This window comes from Schistocerca serialis, chromosome 4 (assembly GCF_023864345.2).
Source record: "Schistocerca serialis cubense isolate TAMUIC-IGC-003099 chromosome 4, iqSchSeri2.2, whole genome shotgun sequence".
Taxonomy (NCBI): Eukaryota; Metazoa; Arthropoda; class Insecta; order Orthoptera; family Acrididae; genus Schistocerca; species Schistocerca serialis.
Genome location: NC_064641.1, coordinates 902,324,693 through 902,345,088, shown reverse-complemented (window position 1 = coordinate 902,345,088; position 20,396 = coordinate 902,324,693). Strand labels below are relative to the sequence as shown.

General features: G+C 42.0%; 1 protein-coding gene across 1 annotated transcript in view; it reads right to left on the bottom strand.

Annotated features, from left to right (window-relative positions):
- Window positions 1-20,396, bottom strand: part of LOC126474837 (arylsulfatase B-like) — a 111,882-nt gene that overhangs the window by 46,168 nt on the left and 45,318 nt on the right. Inside the window, exons 4-5 of the mRNA XM_050102314.1 lie at window positions 13,590-13,842; window positions 325-482 (exon numbers count right to left, since the gene is read on the bottom strand). Coding sequence (XP_049958271.1) covers window positions 325-482; window positions 13,590-13,842 — 411 coding nt within the window. The remainder of the gene's footprint in view (window positions 1-324; window positions 483-13,589; window positions 13,843-20,396) is intronic.

Sequence of the window (20,396 nt, the reverse complement as noted above, 5' to 3'; positions counted from 1 at the left end):
ATCACTTGATAATTAATGACGTCAACCGTTATGAATTGCTGAATCCACTAACTTAACTGATAGCCTGAAAGACAAAACTTTTTTTAAGATCAGGACTAATATATGATGTGTTCATAACGGTAGCGTTAATCATATATACATATCGGTTAAACTGAATTGTTACACATCATTTCAATAAAAGAATCCTTCAAGTGATCTATGGAACATATGACAAGCTATGCAACAGGTCAACCGTCCTTGGGGGGTCTCGTGAGAACTTTCTTGTAAACAGTAAGTGTTACGTGTCTACCATCGCGGCGAGTGCGGCATCAGAGGGGTACTCACCCCTCTCAGAGGGTAGTTGGAGCTCCAGTTGGGCTCGTTACCAGTTGTCGGAGCTCCGTTGTCCGAGGCGAACACTATGATGGAGTTGTTAAGCATCCCACGCTCTTCAAGAGCAGCCACAACGCGTCCCACAGACTCGTCCATTTTCCACAGCACACCTGGCGATGCAATAAACATTCCGTAAGAAACACTTGTATTGGAAGTCACATGCCATCTTTTTCCATAAACCTATGTAGCTACATACTTAACTCTTCCTAAGAATACCCAATGGCTAGTGTGCAATGTATACAAGAGTGTTTCATGGCATATCTTTTAGACAAAGCTAAAGCAGCAAGTAGCATCAAACGTTAAACAAAATCAAGAAATCACTTACCTACTTATATTACTCCAGATCTCAGTTGCCGGCCGATGGTGGCCGAGCGTTTCTAGGCGCTCCTGTCTGGAACCGCGCGACCGCTACGGTCGCAGGTTCGAATCCTGCCTCGGGCATGGATGTGTGTGTTGTCCTTAGATTAGTTAGGTTTAAGTAGTTCTAAGTTCTAGGGGACCTCAGCAGTTGAGTCCCGTAGTGCTCAGAGCCATTTGAACAATTTGAACTCAGTTCATAATAAATACAACTCCAACCCAGCAGTAGCATTAAGCGAACGTTTTTCACTCTGATTTGTATTGATACCATTCAGTTACTAGTCCGCTTCTGTCTCTGCGTCTTCAATTTTCATTCCTTTTCAATAAAGCGAATTTTGGACACTTACATTTGCAACAGTCACAAAATTAATTAAATGATTTACAGAGTATGTATGTGACTAGTCGTACGGATCATGAAAGTTGATCTTGGCTAAGACACACTTAACTCACCATCAACCTCTATATAAAACAAAATTTTGTTTCTCGCTTGAGGACAGGGCAGATATAATTTCGGTGAAAAAATGATGTAGACCACTGAGTCTCCTGCCCGCAGTTTACAGTTTACTTAGTAAAGTTATCACTCAGTATACACTAATATCATTACATTATAATGAAACAACAAGTCATTTGCACAGATGGACCGAAATTAAAGAACAGGCCAGGCGTTTGGATTACCGAGTTCCTTTCGAAACATAGACTCTGAGAAAAGATGTCACATAGTTTAAACAGAATCAACGCTAAGAGGCCTTGATGACTGTCATGCACTCAACGATTCTCTTTCACGCAGAGCAACACTTCGTCATCAGTAGCAACTGCAACTTACGTTTATGTACCAAAGAGTAAACACTTAAACGGTGCAGTTTCCAACAGATTTTACAACTTTAGAGGGGAACTGAGAACTGGAATTAGAATCAAGTAAGATGATTCCATAACTACTGAAACAATTCACTGAAAATCTAGGAGGATTTTATCAGATCCCTTATAATGAAAAGACAATAAGAATAAGTAGGCAGAGTGGGTGGTGGGGCATATCATGTGTCTACGTCTTTTTGTGTGTGTGTGTGTGTGTGGGTTGGTGGGTAGGTGATTGTGTATGTATCTGTGTGTGTGTGTGGGGGGGGGGGGGCGAGTGGGTATGTTGGGGCGTGTGAATGTGTGTGGTGGTGTGCATATAATACACTTTTACTTTGTATTTTTATGGTACTCTATGAATTACGTTTAATATTGGTCTTCTGCTATTGCTCTTTCGGTCATTATGAATATTTTCATTTTTATTTATGGTCTCCTATTGAAACAGTCTTCCTATAGACTGAGAATTCTATTTATTATGGGAAACTGTTTAGAGAAGATATCTGAACGCTGCGAAAATTTGCAATTGACCCTAAAGAATGAAGAGAGTGATGTCATTCACATAAGTGCTGAAAAGAATCAGTTAAACTTTGGTACACGATAGATCAGTCCAATCTAAACGCCGTAAATTCAACTGAATACGTAGGAATTACAATTACGAACAATTTAAATTGTAAAGAATACATAGAAAATGTTGGGAGCGGGGGGAAGGCAAACCAAAGAATGAATTTTATTGGCAGAACACTTATAAAATGTAACGAATCTACTACAGAGACTGTCTACATTTGGCTTGTCGGTCCTTTTTTGGAGTACTGCTGCGCTGTCTGGAATCCTTACCAGGTAGTAGTAATGGAGTATATCAATAAAGTTCAAGGAAGAGAAGCATGTTTTGTATTATCGCGAAATAGGGGAGAGAGTGTCACGGATATGATACAGTATTTGGGATGGCACCATTAAAACAAGGGCGTTTCTCTTTGCGGCGGAAACTTGTCACAAAATTTCGTTCACCACCTTTCCCCTCAGAATGGAAAAATATTTTGTTGGCACCGATCTACATAGGGAGGAACGATCATCATAATAAAATAAGGGATATCTGAACTCGCACGGACAGATATAGGGGTTCGTTTTTTCGCGCCTTGTTCAGGAGTGGAATAATATAGAATTATAGTGAAGGTAGTTTGATGAACACTCTGCCGGAAACTTAAGTGTGATTTGCAGAGTATCCATGTAGATACAGCTGTAGATGCAGATGTTATGGCAGAAGAATGCCATGTCTGTATATATCCCATTATGATGGTGATTTTCTTTTGCTAGATTTTCTAGATCTCGAGTGCATACAGCCATTCTTCAATGTCCCTATTTGCTTGTTGTACCTGTCATTGAAATTTCTCTCTGTCTTCCTCATACATTTAGAGTTGCAACTATTACATGTTAATACAAGTAACATAAATAAAATTTTACGCACACACACACACACACACACACACACACACACACACACAGACAGTCCAATATACAGTTTTAACTACAGAATCATAAATCTCACAGAAATATAACTAACTGGAACAGAAATAAGTGTCATAAGAAAACACCTAAAATACGACATTAACAAGAGTCAACTAACAAATGCAGACATATCGTAATAGAAACAGAACATATTCTGTCACGAGACAAAAATATCTAACAATGACAAAAATGCTGAACTAGTCAGAGAATTAATGAAAAAGCAAGTAAATGACTTCATCAGAAATAAGGATTCACGTAGAAACATAAGGAAAGATGACAAAGGAATACCAAAAATTAAGTCAACAAAAAAAAAGGCCGCAGGAAATGGGCAATTGCTGCAAAAGCCGACAAAAACACTGTAGTGCTTGTAGATAAACAGGAATACATGAATAAAGGAAACACCTGTAACAGAAACATAACATCTGAAAACTAATATCTTATCCAAACAACAATTATAAATAAAAACCTCATTAAAAATGCAGAAACCACAATCACAAAAATGAAACAAATTACTAAAAAAATACCCAGCAGCACCAGTGCTCAGACGGTAGCCCGGAACACATAATGAAAATTCTCCCACGAGATAAGTTACTAATTAAGAGTTGTCCTACATATCTCATTGCATAGTTCGCATCAAAATACTTCACTAAAAATTTAAACCATTGAACAACAGAAATGTATAATAGTCCTTAGAATCAATCTAAATAATAGGATATCAGTTATTGTGAAAGACACATACACTTCAAACGCCTTGATGGCATAAGTAACATTACAAAATAACGTCTGACAGGAAAATCAAAAAATCCTACCATCACAATAGAAAAACTTATACAGATCATAAAAGTGATCATCAAGCAAAACTATTTTCTTAGAAATAATTTAAAAGCCAAGATCGCTTAAATACTGTTTACTGGATAACCGGTTTCAACACACTAAAGGTGCCATCAGCGGATCTGAATGTATCGTTATATCCAAATGGTTTATAAATGTTGATTTATATTCAGATCCAATGATGGCACCTTTAGGTGTTGAAACCGGTTAGTTACCCAGTAAATAGTATTTAAGGGACCTTGGCTTTTGAATTAATTCCACAACAGTGTGATCGCCCCACTATGCACTATGTGTTCACTGCAAAACTATTTTCAATTAAAATCATTCTATTTGCAAAATGAACACCTGCCATTGGGAAGCCTAGTCCCATTTACAGTAGCAAACAACCTAATTATGGACGATATCATATGCTTCATAGATGAAGTACAAGAACATATAAACAGTTTACGCAGAAAGATATATAATATACACTGCAATGTTCAGTTCACTTTCGAAACAGAAGTACAAGAGGCAGTACACTACCTCAATCATAAAATCTATCGACGGACACAGTCTCAACATTTCCAGAAATGAAACAGCTACAGGCATGATAATTCACAACAAATGAAACAACACACAGTCTCAAAAAAAAAAAAAAAAAAAAAAAAAAAAGCCATCAGGTATATCATTTACAGAATGTACAGAATACCTCTTCGAATCACCAGGGTGAACTGAACATTATCATCGATGTAGGACTAAACAGTGGATACAGCAGCAACAAGGTACACAACTTGTAAGATATGATTACAAGGAAAATATAAACAGAAAAGAAGAAAACTGGAAACAGTCGAAATACACCAAGGGGTATAGGTTAAAAATAGTAAATAATTGATCAAGAGAGTTTCGAAACACTTACTAACAACTTTTCCCATTCGTGTCTCACATGCACATTTATATACCACACATTTTTTAAAAATTGAGTCCATGTCTGTCAGAATGTATATTAGAATGTCATGCAAAAATATGAAGTTAACTGGTCTAAAACTTCGAGTATTTTGCTAACATCCCCTTCACATATTATATATACATTTATCTAATTTATGTTCCACATATAGTAAAGAAATATGTAGCCTGTGCCCATACAAATGTATATTAGAGTCCCGTGTAAAACTTTGAACTTAGTGGTTGATGAACCTTTCGTGATTTTTACGATATGTACAGGGTGGTCCATTGATCTTGACCGGGCCAAATATCTCACGAAATAAGGGTCAAACGAAAAAACTACAAAGAACGAAACCTGTCTAGCTTGAAGGGGAAACCAGATGGCGCTATAGTTGGACCGCTTGATGGCGGTGCCATGGGTCAAACGGATATCAGCTGCGTTTTTTTAAAATACGAACCCCCATTTTTTATTGCATGTTCGTGTTGTACGTAAAGAAGATGGACCACTTTTTTCCCTTTCTGATAGATGGCGCTGTAATAGTCACAAACATATGGCTCACAATTTTAGACGAACAGTTGGTAACAGGTAGGTTTTTTGAATTAAAATACAGAACGTAGGTACGTTTGACCATTTTATTTCGGTTGTGCGAATGTGATACATGTACCTTGGTGAAGTTATCATATCTCAGAAAGCATGCTGTTACAGCGTGATTACCTGTAAATACCAAATTAATGCAATAAATGCTGAAAATGATGTCCGTCAAAACAATGCATTTGGCAATACGTGAAACGATATTCCTATGAACACCGACGTTTTTGAGAGTCCCGATTCTCGCGCAATTTGTCTGCTACTGATGTGCGGATTTGCCACAACAGCAGCTAAGGAAACACCTACTTGAGCATCAACATTTGTTGCATGTCGTGGTTGACGTTTCACATGTGGCTGAACACTTCCTGTTTCCTTAAATAACGTAACTATCCGGCGAACGGTCCGGACACTTGGATGATGTCGTACAGGATACCGAGCAGCATACATAGCACAGGCCCGTTGGGCATTTGATCACAATAGCCATACATCAACACGATATCCACCTTTTCCGCAGTTGGTAAACGGTCCATTTTAACATGGGTAAAGTATCACGAAGCAAATACCGTCCGCATTGGCGGAATGTTACGTGATACCACGTACTTATACGTTTGTGACTATTACAGCGCCATCTGTCACAAAGCGAAAAAAGTGTTCCAACTAAAACATTCATATTTCTTTACGTACTACACGAATATGTAATAAAAAGTTCGGGTTCGTATTTAAAAAAACGCAGTTGATGTTCGTTTCACCTATGGCAGCGCCATCTAGCGCGCCAACCATAGCGCTATCTGGTTTCCCCCTTCAAGCTAGACAGGTTTCGTTCTTTGTAGTTTTTTCGTTTGACGTTTATTTCGTGAGATATTTGGCCCGGTCACGATCAATCGACCACCCTGTATTCGTGGGAACCTCTGTGGTAATTTTTGTGACGGATTTGCTTTTCTTTCTGTCTCTCGAAGTCCCAAAGCGTAGTTTTGTGCCTAATATTCGATGGCGTTAAATGGTTCAAATGGCTCTGAGCGCTATGGGACTTAACTTTCGAGGTCATCAGAACCCTAGAACTTAGAACTACTTAAACCTAAATAACCTAAGGACATCACACACATCCATGCCTGAGGCAGGATTCGAACCTGCGACCGTAGCGGCCGCGCGGTTCCCAACTGTAGCGCCTAGAACCGCTCGGCCACTCCGGCCGGCAATGGCGTTTAACAGGTTTCTTCATCTTCACAACATACTGTCACATTTTTGACATCGCGTCCCATCGCTTCCTCTGGTCAGTACCATTAGACAGCCATACTGTACCTCTACGTAGCGCAGCTATCTCTTAAACCTTGACGACGTCTTTACAAATAGATATTGTCTGTCTGCTATACATTCTTTCAGTTGTGTATCATTTTAAGCTTTGAAGATTCAATTGACAATTCAAGATCAACTGTCGTCCTCAAAATCTAATAACCCAACCTTCAGTTAGTACGTGAAATGTACCAAATATGGACTACCATCAGTTGTATAATGGAATGACGACAGCGAAAATTTCTGCAGCACCGGGTCTCAAAGCCGGATTTCCTGCTTATCGCGGACGGTCGCCTTATCATTTTGCTATCCAGACCCAAACTTTCGTATGTAGTCAGTCTTTTTTCTACAGCCTGTACTCGTACCTCCATTATGTATGTTTCCGTATATGGGAGACAGTTTACGTTGAAGTCGATTGCCCGGTGTCTGCGGATACATGCGATACAATGGTGCTTGTATTATTCTGAATTACGATGTAATATTCTTTCGGACATGCATTCAACGGGCATACGTTGTACTTTATTACTTCTTTACTGCTAACTGTTTTCGCGTCATATTACTTCTTTACTGCTAACTGTTTTCGCGTCATATTTCACATATTGTATGCACATATACCGCTGAAGGTTAATGAAAAATTATATCATTTTGCGACACATAGTTCAGGGAATATGATGTAATGAACAGTGAGATGGCTGAAAACCTGCTGCACGATGCATGAAGTTTATATTTATTATGTCTTTGCTACTATCTCTATTCGCAATAAAATTTGCAGACAGTGTCCACATATGTTACTGAATGTGCCTACAACATTATAGTATTGTATTACACCTACACTGCTCAACAAAAACTTGGAATACTATCGTAAAATGTAGTCTGTGATACTAGAGGTCTCATGTGCTATTGAGTTACAGCCCAAATACCGGACGATGTTTACTACTCCCATGCTCCGTAGCCGTTTCCATTCATGTATACGTACCGCTGCTGCAGGAGAACATCGCGAGCAGTCTAGTATCAAAAAGAGCTTCGTTAAGTTTGTGCTCAGCGATGCAGTAACGTGCCACGTGCAGACATACAACACTCTGACGGAGCCAGGACACTGGCTTTACTTTCAGCAGTCACAAACAGTAAGATGTTGCGGGTAGGTTACATGTCACCCGAAGTGGTGTCTCTAACGTGTGAGGAAAGTACAGAGAGACAGGAAATGTGAACGATAGATCTCGCAATTGTCATCCTCGTACGACATCACCAATGCAGGATAATTTCCTTTCCTCCAACTGTCGATTCTCTGGCACCAAACATCAGCTTCCAGAAATACTGTAAATGAATTCTCCCATGCAACAGGGAATCGTATCTCAGACCAAACAGCGCGCTGAAGTTTCCATCAAGATAGCGTTGGTTCCAGAAGAGAAATGACAAGTTTTGCACTGAACCAACGGAATCGACCCAATTAAAGGAGCTGGGCTCTTGCACGTCAACAGTAGACTAGATTAATGTCATGTTTACTGATGAGACCAGGATTGGTTTGCGACTAGACACCGGACGTGTTACGGTATGGCGAAGCGCTGGACGACACAAGGTCCAGGAAGTCGATCCGTTTGCAGATGGAAGTGTCATGTTCGGGGCAACAATAATTGTGTGACAGCGGACCCCCCTAATTCCCATCGACGGCAATTTGGCCCGTCCCCGATACGTCCAAGATATCCTACAAACGATTATAACGCCATGTAGATGTGAAGTCAGTGACAACTTTATTCTAGTCGATGACAATGCAAGATCGCAAGCGTACTCTAACACTGTCTCGGTGTCTTGGAAGATACAACAACAACCGAATGCATTGGCCAGTACAGTCCCCAGACATGAATGCAACTGAGCAGGCAACGGACCAGTTGAAGGTGGCTTCTGCACAGCTTCAGAATCCACCTGAGACTCTTCAGGACCTCAGTGAAGGTGCCATTGAGACGTGGCGCCTCATACCCCAAGGAAAACTTGATGGTCTCTTCCGGAGCATGCCCCGCACAGTTGAAGGAGCCATCCGTGTGCGGGGACACATTCACTACTAACGACCAACAATCATCAACATGAGTAAATCATTTTCATAGTTTGTGTTTTCAACGTGTACACTTAGGAGGGAAGCCGCTTTATTTTGTAATAATCTTTGTTAATGACCAAAATCGTTTATTTTTTCAGAAGGAATTATGTTTATTTTCTTAATGAGCTATAGTACAAACCTCAATGGATGTACTATAAGATATGATTGTAGTAAACTCTATGATATTTCAAGCTTTTGTTGACGTTGTAAGTAGGCTGTTTATGTGTTTGTATGTTGGCAGCGCTATGTGGCGCTCTGCATTAATAACTCTGACAGCGCTGTGCACACTCTGTAGGAGACTCTGTGGCTGGTCGCACTAGCAGTTGGAAGTTAGCAGTCAGCTGTGATGGAAGTTGGAGGTGAACTACCAGCAGTGATGGAAAATGGTTCAAAACGCTCTGAGCACTATGCGACTTAACTTCTGAGGTCATCAGTCGCCTAGAACTTAGAACTAATTAAACCTAACTAACCTAAAGACATCACACATATCCATGCCCGAGGCAGGACTCGAACCTGCGACCGTAGCGGTCACGCGGATCCAGACTGAAGCCCCTAAAAAACGCACGGCCACATCGGCCGGCCAGTGATGGAAGTTATGAGTGAGTAGTCAGCATTGATTGAGGTTAGAGGTTAGAAGTGTTAGCGAAGGCGGACGATCTGGACGTGTCCGACTTGGAGACTGAATTTTATCCATGATTGTATAATTTTTGGAACTGGATGTCATGGTCGATTATACACTTTTTGAACCTGTTGCCACATTCTACATCTACATGTACATCTAAATTTATACACAGCAAACCACGCAACGGTGTGTGGCGGAGGGCACTTTACATGCCACTGCATTACCTCCCTCTCCTGATCCAGTCGCCTATAGTTCGCGGGAGGAACGACTGCCGGGAAGCCTCCGTGCGTGCTCGAATCTCTCTAATTTTACATTCGTGATCTCCTCGGGAGTTATTAATAGGGGGAAGCAATAAATTCGATACCTCATCCAGAAAGGTATACTCTAGAAATCTGGACAGCAAGCTACACCACGATGCAGAGCGCCGCTCTTGCAGAGTCTGCCACTTGAGTTTGTTAAACATATCCGTAACTATCGTACGGTTCTAGGCACATCAGTCTGGAACCGCGTGACCGTTACGGTCGCAGGTTCGAATCCTGCCTCGGGCATGAATGTGTGTGATGTCCTTAGGTTAGTTAGGTTTAAGTAGTTCTAAGTTCTAGGGGACTGATGGCCACAGATGTTAAGTCCCCGATCTGTCTAAGGCGCTGCAGTCATGGACTGTGCGGCTGGTCCCGGCGGAGGTTCGAGTCCTCCCTCGGGCATGGCTGTGTGTGTTTGTCCTTAGGATAATTTAGGTTAGGTAGTGTGTAAGCTTAGGGGCTGATGACCTAAGCAGTTAAGTCCCATAAAATTTCACACACATTTGAACTTTTTTTTGTTATTGTCCCATAGTGCTCAGAGCCATTTGAACCATCTCCGTAACGCTGTCACGCTTACCAAATAACCCTGTGACGAAACGCGCCGCTCTTCTTTGGATCTTCTCTATCTCCTCTGTCAACCCGACCTGGTACGGATCGCACACTGATGAGCAATACTCAAGTATAGGTCGAACGAGTGTTTTGTAAGCCACCTCCTTTGTTGATGGACTACATTTTCTAAGGACTCTCCCAATGAATCTCAACCTGGCACCCACCTTACCAACAATTAATTTTATATTATCATTATACTTCAAATCGTTCAGTACGCATACTCCCAGATTTTTTACAGAAGTAACATTCTTAAGATAAACACATTGTTTGCTATGTAACAAAATCTTTCCTTTGCCAACCACATGACTATTAGTAGTTACAGCCTTCTGTAGTTAGAATCTTTTATTTAGCTCGCAGTATTGGTGCTTGCGGCATTGCTGTAGTTCGTGTAATGAAGATTTTTGTGAGATAAGTGACTTATGTATAGCTTCTTATTCAGGGGCATTCTTTTGAGTTAATTTTAAAGTAGTCAGATCGCGTTGTCCTTGAATATTGTAACTAATCAATAGGAGAACTTTGAGTTGTGTTTGTCAGGAATAATTCTGTAGGTCAGATATGATATGATGAAATAGCAAAGTGACAGTACGTTCAATTTCACCCAGCAGTTTCTGAATTAAATTATGAAGTTTCATCTTCTCGGTTATTTCAGTTCATATGGTTCAAATGGCTCTGAGCGCTATGGGACTTAACTTATAAGGTCATAAGTCCCCTATAACTTAGAACTACTCAAACCTAACTAACTTAAGGACATCACACACATCAATGCCCGAGGCAGGATTCGAACGTGCTACCGTAGCGGTCGCTCGGTTCCGAACTGTATCGCCTAGAACCTCTCGGCCACTCTGGCCGGCACCTATTTCAGTGCATGTAAGAAATTTATAGAAGAAGTTTCAAGGTATGTAGTCCAGGAAATACGACAAATATGATGTCATAAACAGTGAGATGCATGCATAACTGCTGCAGCGTTCAAGACGCTCAAATTTAGTACTTCATTGCTACTGACTCCATTCGCAATACATTTTGCAAACAGTATCCACATATGCCGCTGAATGTCGCTACAAAATTATCTTATTGTACATCAATAGTTCAGGAGATATGACGTCATAAACTGTAAGCACAGGGCCAGGCGCTACGTGGCACGGACGTGGACACCAGTTATAAATAAGTACTAGGACAGTACCGTGTTTCTCCGTTAGTTAGATGACAAACAAACTGAGCAGTGTGTCGGCTCTCGACATATATCGCGCTGTTAAGATTGTTCTGAGTCCTTCCATTCCATAGTTAATTGATTCTTTCATATTTATCGTTATGCTGCGTACGATTCTGTTGAGATTCCCCTCTGGCGGCGTGTCTGGTCTTATGGATCTTCGAGTCGTTGCTTCCTGTTAGTCTTGTGCAAGGGAGTAAGATCTTTGGGTGGATGGCCAGTTTGGTGCCTAGCGGTGACGAGTCGGTCGGTCACATTTCAAAATCGGGAAGGACCGCGGCGTGGCGTGGCGGTGGAGAGTTGGCTGTTGTTCCGAGAACAAGCCGGTGCTCTATCCTGGCAGTGCGAGGCGTGTGGGACGAGTTGTCGGGACAAGGCTGTAAGCTCTTGCTCCGTGGGTGCGGAGAAGACGAGGGCTCCGGTGACAGAGCGCGTGGCTGCGCGACTGTGCCCAGTTGGGTTCGCTGGCGACGTGGACACGGTCGGGTGCGAGGAGCCTTTGTATCGGAGTTCACCTGCTGTTTCTCTGATATACTGCAAGTTAAGTTGGTTAAGGATTTAGATGTTAATTGAAGAATTTTGGTTTGTGTTACCAGGGTCTTTTCAGCCTTGTGACCTCCTGCGTTCGGGTTTCCTGTCCCTGTCGCCGGTGTATTTATAGACAGTGACCTTTTACGCGTCTTATTAGTACAGCCCGGTAGGAAGTGTATTTTTGGGCAGGGATTATTGTTTTAGATTACATTTTTTTCTGCCTTGTGGCCTCCTGCTTTCGGATTTCCTGTCCCTGTCGACGATGTAATTATAGACAGTGATCTTTTGACTTCTTATTAATACTGCATGCGAGGAAGTGTATTTTTGGGCACGGATTATAGTTCATGATTTGATTCCTCCTCCTCCCCTGGCCTCGCGTGAAGTCGATGTGATTGCTGAATGTGAGGCGTTGTGGGTCTGTGAGTCCAGCTTCTAGTCTGAGCATCCTTCGGGAGAAAATTGTGGTCGCGCTTACAGCAGGTCGGTTAATTATTTCTATCCCAGGAGAATTTGGTTGCAGGACATGGTATTAAAGCTGTTAGTTATTGTAAAATGTTAAATGGTTATAGATTACTCTGATTGCTTTTGGCCACCGTTTAAAATGGTTAAGTTTGCCTTTCATTGGTGAGTTCTTTAAAATTGCGTGGCTTTGAAATTGTTAGTTATTGTAAAGGGTGAATGTATCTTTACTTTGATTGTTTTAATCTACTTGGCATCCTTTGAAAATGCTAGTTCTGCCTCCCTGTTAGCGAGCCCTTGTAATTTAATATCTTGTTGTGCCAAAATTTTAAAGAAGTGGCTCCCTACATATTCGGTAGCGAAATTGTAAGCAAATTGGTGTTTTTCTTTCATTACTTGGAAAGTTTTAATTTTGTTATTAAATGCTCCATCAAAGTATGTTGTAAGTAAAATGGCTTGGCTATTACCAGTAAAATAAAGTTTTTTGATTTCATTACTTGGAAAATTTTGATTTGTTATCAAATGTTTTAGCAAAACTGGTTTTAAGTAAAATGGCTTGGCCGTTAACTCTAAAGTGAATTGTTTTGAAAAGGTACTCATGCCTGCTAGCTTTTTTGTATCTGTTCCTGGACAAGTGGTAAAGAAATGACCTTTAATGGTTGAAGTAATCAATAAAGATATTATAAATTGCAACTCGACAGTAACCAATTAATACTGGCCTCGTTTCCCAACTGTGGGGTTTTCCCTGATTAATTGTAACACTCTCGTCTCACTAACCAACAACGAAAAGGAAAATTAACTGTGAGTCAGTGCCTTGAATTTGTGGTGGCATTACAAAATATTAATTTATGGTCGTGTAGTTACAGGTATTAGTTTTCTAATTGCGACCAGCAGTTCTCTTCCGTAAGAACATGGAAAATTTAAGTTAACTGTGGTGTGTTTTTACTGTTCATATGTACAGTAAACTTACCCGATTTCTTACAATTACTTTATGGTCGCGTCTGTCGTGTCAAACCTGTATTACGTATTTATCACATTTTGTTGTCGTATCCTACCTGCAAGTATGCGCCTGTTGGGATCCGAGATGTATCCAAATCTGTTGATGACTTCCTGGGGGGCATCCAGCCACTTGGCGTCGATCCCGGCGTGGCAGGCGAGGTGCGCCAGGTAGAGGAAGAGCGGCCTCCCAGTGTCGTGCTCAGCTATCAGCCTCTCCGCCTCCTCCGTGAACACGTCCGTCACGTAGCGACCAGAGTACTCCCACGACGTCGTCATGTTCTCTCGCATATCGTAGCCGCCACCCACACCCTGCACACACACACACACACACACCGATCCGATCTCCTTTCTTCATTTCTAACGCATTACGTCGTCCCATTGTTTCATAAGAAAGCGCTATAATGGCAGTAAGGAACTGCGCAACTGTTCGAGACGCTCAAAAAGCAGCGGGCCAGAGGTTGTACAATGAAGGGGTCGTAATGCCGTTGCTTAAGGAAGAAGGCGTGATCCCTACAACAGCGCCGTAATCCCTATAACAGCGCTGAAGCCCCATACTTGCCGCGAGACACGGGCGCACACCTATGTGACGACAGAGTGAGTACGCGTACTCTTCGTCCGTCCACTGTACTCAGTAGTGTTGAAAACAGAGGAACAGTGCACTGAATGGCCGTTGCAATTCCGACGCTCAGTTGGTCCTCTGGGACAGTGACAGGCATTGTAACATGTCGGTCTTCAATAATTCATTATTTGGGAAGCTTCGGATGCCCGTCCTCCTTCCGCTCTGAGTAAACACAGCACACCCCACTGCTCTTAGTTTAAGGGGACCACACCGTGCTTCAGGTAGAGAAAAAAATCGATTTTCGGTTTTATCATATTTCGGTAGATTAAGGTTTTATTTAAGTAATCTGAAAAGTATTTTTTTCGAGCATTTAAAGAGCATTTTCCTACCACGTGTGTTAATGTGCCACGTCCACTTTTCCGTCACACACTTTCCTGCATATACTTTGGATCTTTATATCCCCTACATTCCACACTAGGGACATTTTTTAACTCCACAGTCTGTTGGCTATCCTTGGAATGCAACGGTCCTTTTGTTTCTGCTATTAATAAACAACACGCTTTCAAACAAGCGGTTGGTTTTGTTCAAGTGTGATTGAAAGCTTGAAGGTAAACTATGGGCAGGGAATAATGAGAAATACGGATAATCTGGAGGCAATGAAGAGAGATGTTTGGGCCATATTCTTCTACGGATGATAAGCCATGTCATGGATTGTGTCCATCAGGAGAAAATTCGTGGTGCAAATACAATAGGGCTCAGGCAAATGGAGAATCTTATTCTCACCAGCATTCTCTTTCTGCTGCTGTTATTACAGCAATTAAACCTATTTTCAGAGACTTGGATCATCCTGAGCTTCTGAGGAAATGTCTGCATGGGCAGACACAGAACCCAAATGAATGTTTCAACAGCATAATTTGGAACCGCCTTCCTAAAACTGTATTCGTAGGCACGCATACAATGAAACTAGGCACTTATGATGCTGTTATTACATTCATTTTTCTTAATATTGAAAAGTGTTGCGTACTGAAAAAGCTGGGAAGTAATCCTGGTGAAAAAATGATCACTGGGCTGCAACATTGCGATAAAATGAGGATAGCCGATGCAGAGGGGTCTGCATCTAATATGGCCAAGAAAGCAAGACAAACATCCAGGAAGGTGAAAAAGAAGCTGGAACACCTGCTACAGGCCAAAGAAGGGCCATCATATGCAGCAGGACAGTTTCAATTAACAGTAAGTCACAAATTTCAAAAGATTTTTCTTGAAAGTCAATTCCCCGCAAACTAAAATTTTCAGTACATATGCCCCATTATATCAGAAACTATCATTGATAAATCAATGAAATTTTCAGACACTCTGTTTAACACAAAAAGCCACCTCTGGTACTACATGCATTAATATTTCCCCATTCGAAAGTTCAGAATGAGATATTTTCCGCAGAAAGAACTTAATATATTTCGTTAATCAATTTAAAAAAAGTATTTCTTAAAAGCTGTAAAATGGATAGATTTTTGTACAGTTGACTCTATTACAATCATGTAACATACAGTGAAAATATTAACGTCCTGTATCAAATAGTTTTTTTCAGAAATGGATCAAATACTTGCCTAAATTAACATGGGTTAGATAGGCGTGGTGTGGCCTCCTTAAAGCCGCCACACCTGTGTCTTCAGAATGGCTGAGTGCAACGGACAGTGGACACTTGCAACCGCTCCTCCTGTCGTCACGTGGATGTGGGCTCGTGCCCTCTAGCGACGGATCTGGAGTCTCTTCGCTCTCATAGTGACGACACCTTCTTCCGTAAGCAACGGCGTTACGATCCGATGTTACTGCGCATTCGTTGTTAAAAAGAACGATGTGATGTTACTACCGACGTGGATGCATGTGCTCGAACACAAATTATGTAATTTTCCGTACAGCCACTGCCTGGTATCGGTTTCAGGAAATATCGTTCTCGTGAAACACAACTAGCTCTTTATACTCATGAAGTAATAAGTGCTATGGACAGGCAATGTCAAATTGATTCCATATATTTAGATTTCCAGAAGGCTTTCGACACCGTTCGTCACTAGCGCCTTCTAACCAAAGTGCGTCCCTACGGAGTATCGTCTCAGTTGTGCGACTGGATTCGTGATTTCCTGTCAGAAAGGTCACAGTCCGTAGTATTAGACGGAAAGTCATCGCGTAAAACAGAAGTAATATGCGTGGTTCCCCAAGGAAGTGTTATAGGCCGTCTGTTGTTCCTGATCTATATTAACGACATAAATCTGAGTAGCCGTCTTAGGTTGTTTGCAGATGATGCCGTCATTTACCGTCTTGTAAAGTCATCAGATGATCAAAAAATCTTGCAAAATGATTTAGAATAGATATCTGTATGGTGCGAAAAGTGGCAGTTGACCCTGAATAAGGAAAAGTGTCAAGTTATTCACATGAGTACTAAAAGAAATCTAAGGCGCTGCAGTCATGGACTGTGCGGCTGGTCCCGGCGAAGGGTTCGAGTCCTCCCTCGGGCATGGGTGTGTGTGTTTGTCCTTAGGATAATTTAGGTTAACTAGTGTGTAAGCTTAGGGACTGATGACCTTAGCAGTTTAGTCCCATAAGATTTTACACAACATTTGAACATTTTTGAACTAAAAGAAATCAGCTAAATTTCTATTACGCGATAAGTCACACAGATCTGAAGACTGTAAATTCACCTAAATACTTAGGGATTACAATTACAAATACCTTAAATTGGAATGATCACATAGGCAATATTGTGGGTAGAGCAAACCAAAGGCTGCGATTCATTGGCAGAACACTTAGAAGGTGTAACAGGTCTACTAAAGAGACTGCTTACTCCACGCTTGTCCGCCCTATTCTGGAGTATTGGTGTGCTGTGTGGGATCCGCATCAGGTGGGACGGACGGATGAGATCGAAAAAGTACAAAGAAGAGCAGCTCGTTTTGTATTATCGCGAAATAGAGGAGATAGTGTCACAGACGTGATACGTGAATTGGAGTGGCAACCATTAAAACAAAGGCGTTTTTCGTTGCGACGCGATCTTCTCAAGAAATTTCAATCACCAGTTTTCTCCTCCGATTGCGAAAGCATGCTGTTGGCACTCACCTGCATAGGGAGAAATGATCATCACGATAAAATAAGAGAAGTCAGGGCTCGCATTCAGAAATTTAAGTACACGTTTTTCCCGCGTGCCGTTCGAGAGTGGAACGGTAGAGAGAAAGCTTGAAGGTGGTTCATTGAGCCCTTTGCCAGACACTTTATTGTGAATAGCAGAGTAATCACGTAGATATAGATGTCGGAAACCAGAGCGTGGCTGATATTCATAGTCGATTCCAGAACGTTTACGGAGATCTTGCAGTGAAGAAAAGCACAGTGAGTCGTTGGGTGAGGCGTCTGACATCATCACAACAAGGTACTGACCGCCCGCACACAACTGTGCCTCCTGCAGTGTTAGAATGTCATCGTGTTCGTTGCCCTACAAATGCCAACGAACTTCTCCATGACAGCTCAAGGCCTCACACAAGTCTGCACACGCGAGAGGGGCTCAAAATACTTCTTTGTACTGTTTTTCTTCATCCACCCTACAGCCCGGATCTCGCACCTTCCGACTACCATCTGTTTGGCCAAATGAAGGAGGCCAAATGAGAAGCAGTAGGTGGATGAATGGGAGGTTATTGATGCAACAAGACTTGGAAACGACGTCGGCTAATGCAGTGGTACCATCTAGGCATACAGGCCCTCCCAGAAAGGTGGCGAAATGCCATCGCTTTGAATGGCGATTGTGTTGAAAAATAGTATTTTGTAGCCAAAATAAGGGAAATATACAAGGTGGCGCACATAAAAGTGGTTTAAATGGCTCTACGCACTGTGGGACTTACCATCTGAGGTCATCAATCCCGTAGACTTAGAAATACTTAAACCTGACTAACCTAAGAACATCACACACATCCATGCCAGAGGCGGGATTGGAATCTGCGACCGTAGCAGCAGCGCTGTTCCGGACTGAAGCACCTAGAACCGCTCGGCCACAGCGGCCATCTGTGGCGTACACAAAACCGGCTAAAACCGGGATGCGAACGCGCGTGAGTAGCATTACTAGCTTGTTAGTTTCTTTGCTACCTTCCAGCAGCAGTAGGGTGTGAGTAGTTCATAAGGATAGAATTCGTTATAAACAGTATACTTCATTGTCATGCCTTACTCCATCGAAGAAAGTGTGCACATTTTTGAAGAATCCATTAAAGTTGTTCGTGACACTTTTCATGAAAAGTTTCCTGAAAGTAATATACCGGAAAAATCAACGATTCAGGACTTAGTGAGAAACTGGCGTTCGGCAGGCAGTGTCGAAAAAAGCACCGACTGTGTGTACACCTGAAGTTGTGGCAAATATGACGGCACACACTGAAAGAAGTCCCTAGAAGTCAACACGACGATTATCACAGCAATGTGGAATATCTCGCAGGTGCTGTCAACGTATCCTTCATGGCTTAAAAATGAAACCTTACCGTGTGAGTGTTGTTCAGCAAACAAATAAAGCAGACAAGGGTAAGCATACACATCACTGTAATTGGTTGCTGGAAAATGCAGCTGGGGGACATCTTGATCCGTTCCACTTTTTTTCGACGGATGAAGCTTGGTTTCATATGTCGATTTACCTTAATTCACAAAACACAAGCCACTGGGCTACAGAGAATCCCCATGGCATACAGCAAAAGCCGTTACACGATTTAAAAATTGGTATATTGTGTGCTGTATCTGGTAACAGAATTATCGGACCATTCTTCTACAATGAGACGGCCGGAGTGGCCGAGCGGCTCTAGGCGCTTCAGTCTGGAAACCGCGCAACTGCTACGGTCGCAGGTTCAAATCCTGCCTCGGGCATGGATGTGTGTGATTTCCTTAGGTTAGTTACGTTTAAGTAGTTCTAAGTTCTAGGGGACTGATGACCTCAGATGTTAAGTCCCATAGTGCTCGAGCCAATTGAACCATTTTTTTCTAGAACGATAATGTCATCACACATGTTTACTTGGAACTCTACAATGAATTTTCGGCCCTGTTAAGTCCAAACGAAAAATGTTGTGCATATTTCCAGCAAGATGGGGCAACTTCTCATACGTCAGATTTGTCCATATCTCGCATACATAATGATTATTCAGAAGAGAGGACCGTTAGTAAAGGCTTGTCGCCACCCCGCTCTCCCGACTTGTCACCATGTGACTTTTAACTCTGGGGATTTCTAAAGGCTAGAGTCTACCGCAACAACCCCAGAACACTTGACACATTAAAAAACAACATATGTGAAGAAATTTCGAACATTCCTCGAAGATTACTGTAAAGTATTTTCCTTAACATCCTTAGACGTGCACAACTTTGCCGGGATGTTGGCGAAGAACATTTTGAAGACAGACTTTAAACTCCTTTCTAAAATATGCTTATTAAACTAATAAAAGTAAATCTCTTACTTTAACTGTTAATTACATAGTTAATAATGACACTGTACAGTAAAAATGTAAGAAAGCGATGTTGTACGTTGATTTCCTTCATTCATATTCCTTTCTCCGCAGGGGCCGGTTTCATGTGCGCCACTCTGTAGTGGTGTATTGAAATGATGAATAACAACAAACTGCTTTCAGAGAAAACTGTGTTGCATTATATATTGGACGCCCTTTGTACAAAGATGAGTCAAAACGCTATGACCACGTACTTAATATCGTCCAGTGTGTTCCATCGGGCTCTGATCAGGCTGATTTAGTGGTTAAGACATCAACGTCAGTTCAGTATATTGCTCATCAGACAACTGAAGCGAGATTTTGCTCTACTGACATCGACAGTAATCCGCTCGGAAGGATTAGTGGCTATCGGGGGAGACATCAAGCATGATGGGATGCATTTGGTCAGCATTACTGTTCACAGAGTCCGCAGTTCTCGTGTCACGCTTGTCACACCAGAATGCTGTCTGCCACCGGCGTGCATCTCTGGCTCGGCGCACGTTTCCAGCAGCCGTTGGTTGGGATGACTGCGTGACTGAGCGCTACTATCGACGTCGTGTAGCACGAAACGTGATTCATCCATTCAGGCCACACGTTTCCAATTATGCACCCACTGCAGTCCTGATAGACGATGTCTCTGGGTCACCTGGGTTACATGTAGGGTTGTTTCCTGTGGGCCCCACGTTCAACAATGTGCACCGAAGAGTGTGCTGCCTTCATCAGCAATGAATTCTCCCCTCAGATCTACCCCAGATATCCGAGTATCCTGCTTTACGGAGTGATCAAGCATCCGACCTCCGCGTATTCTAAAGTGGCAT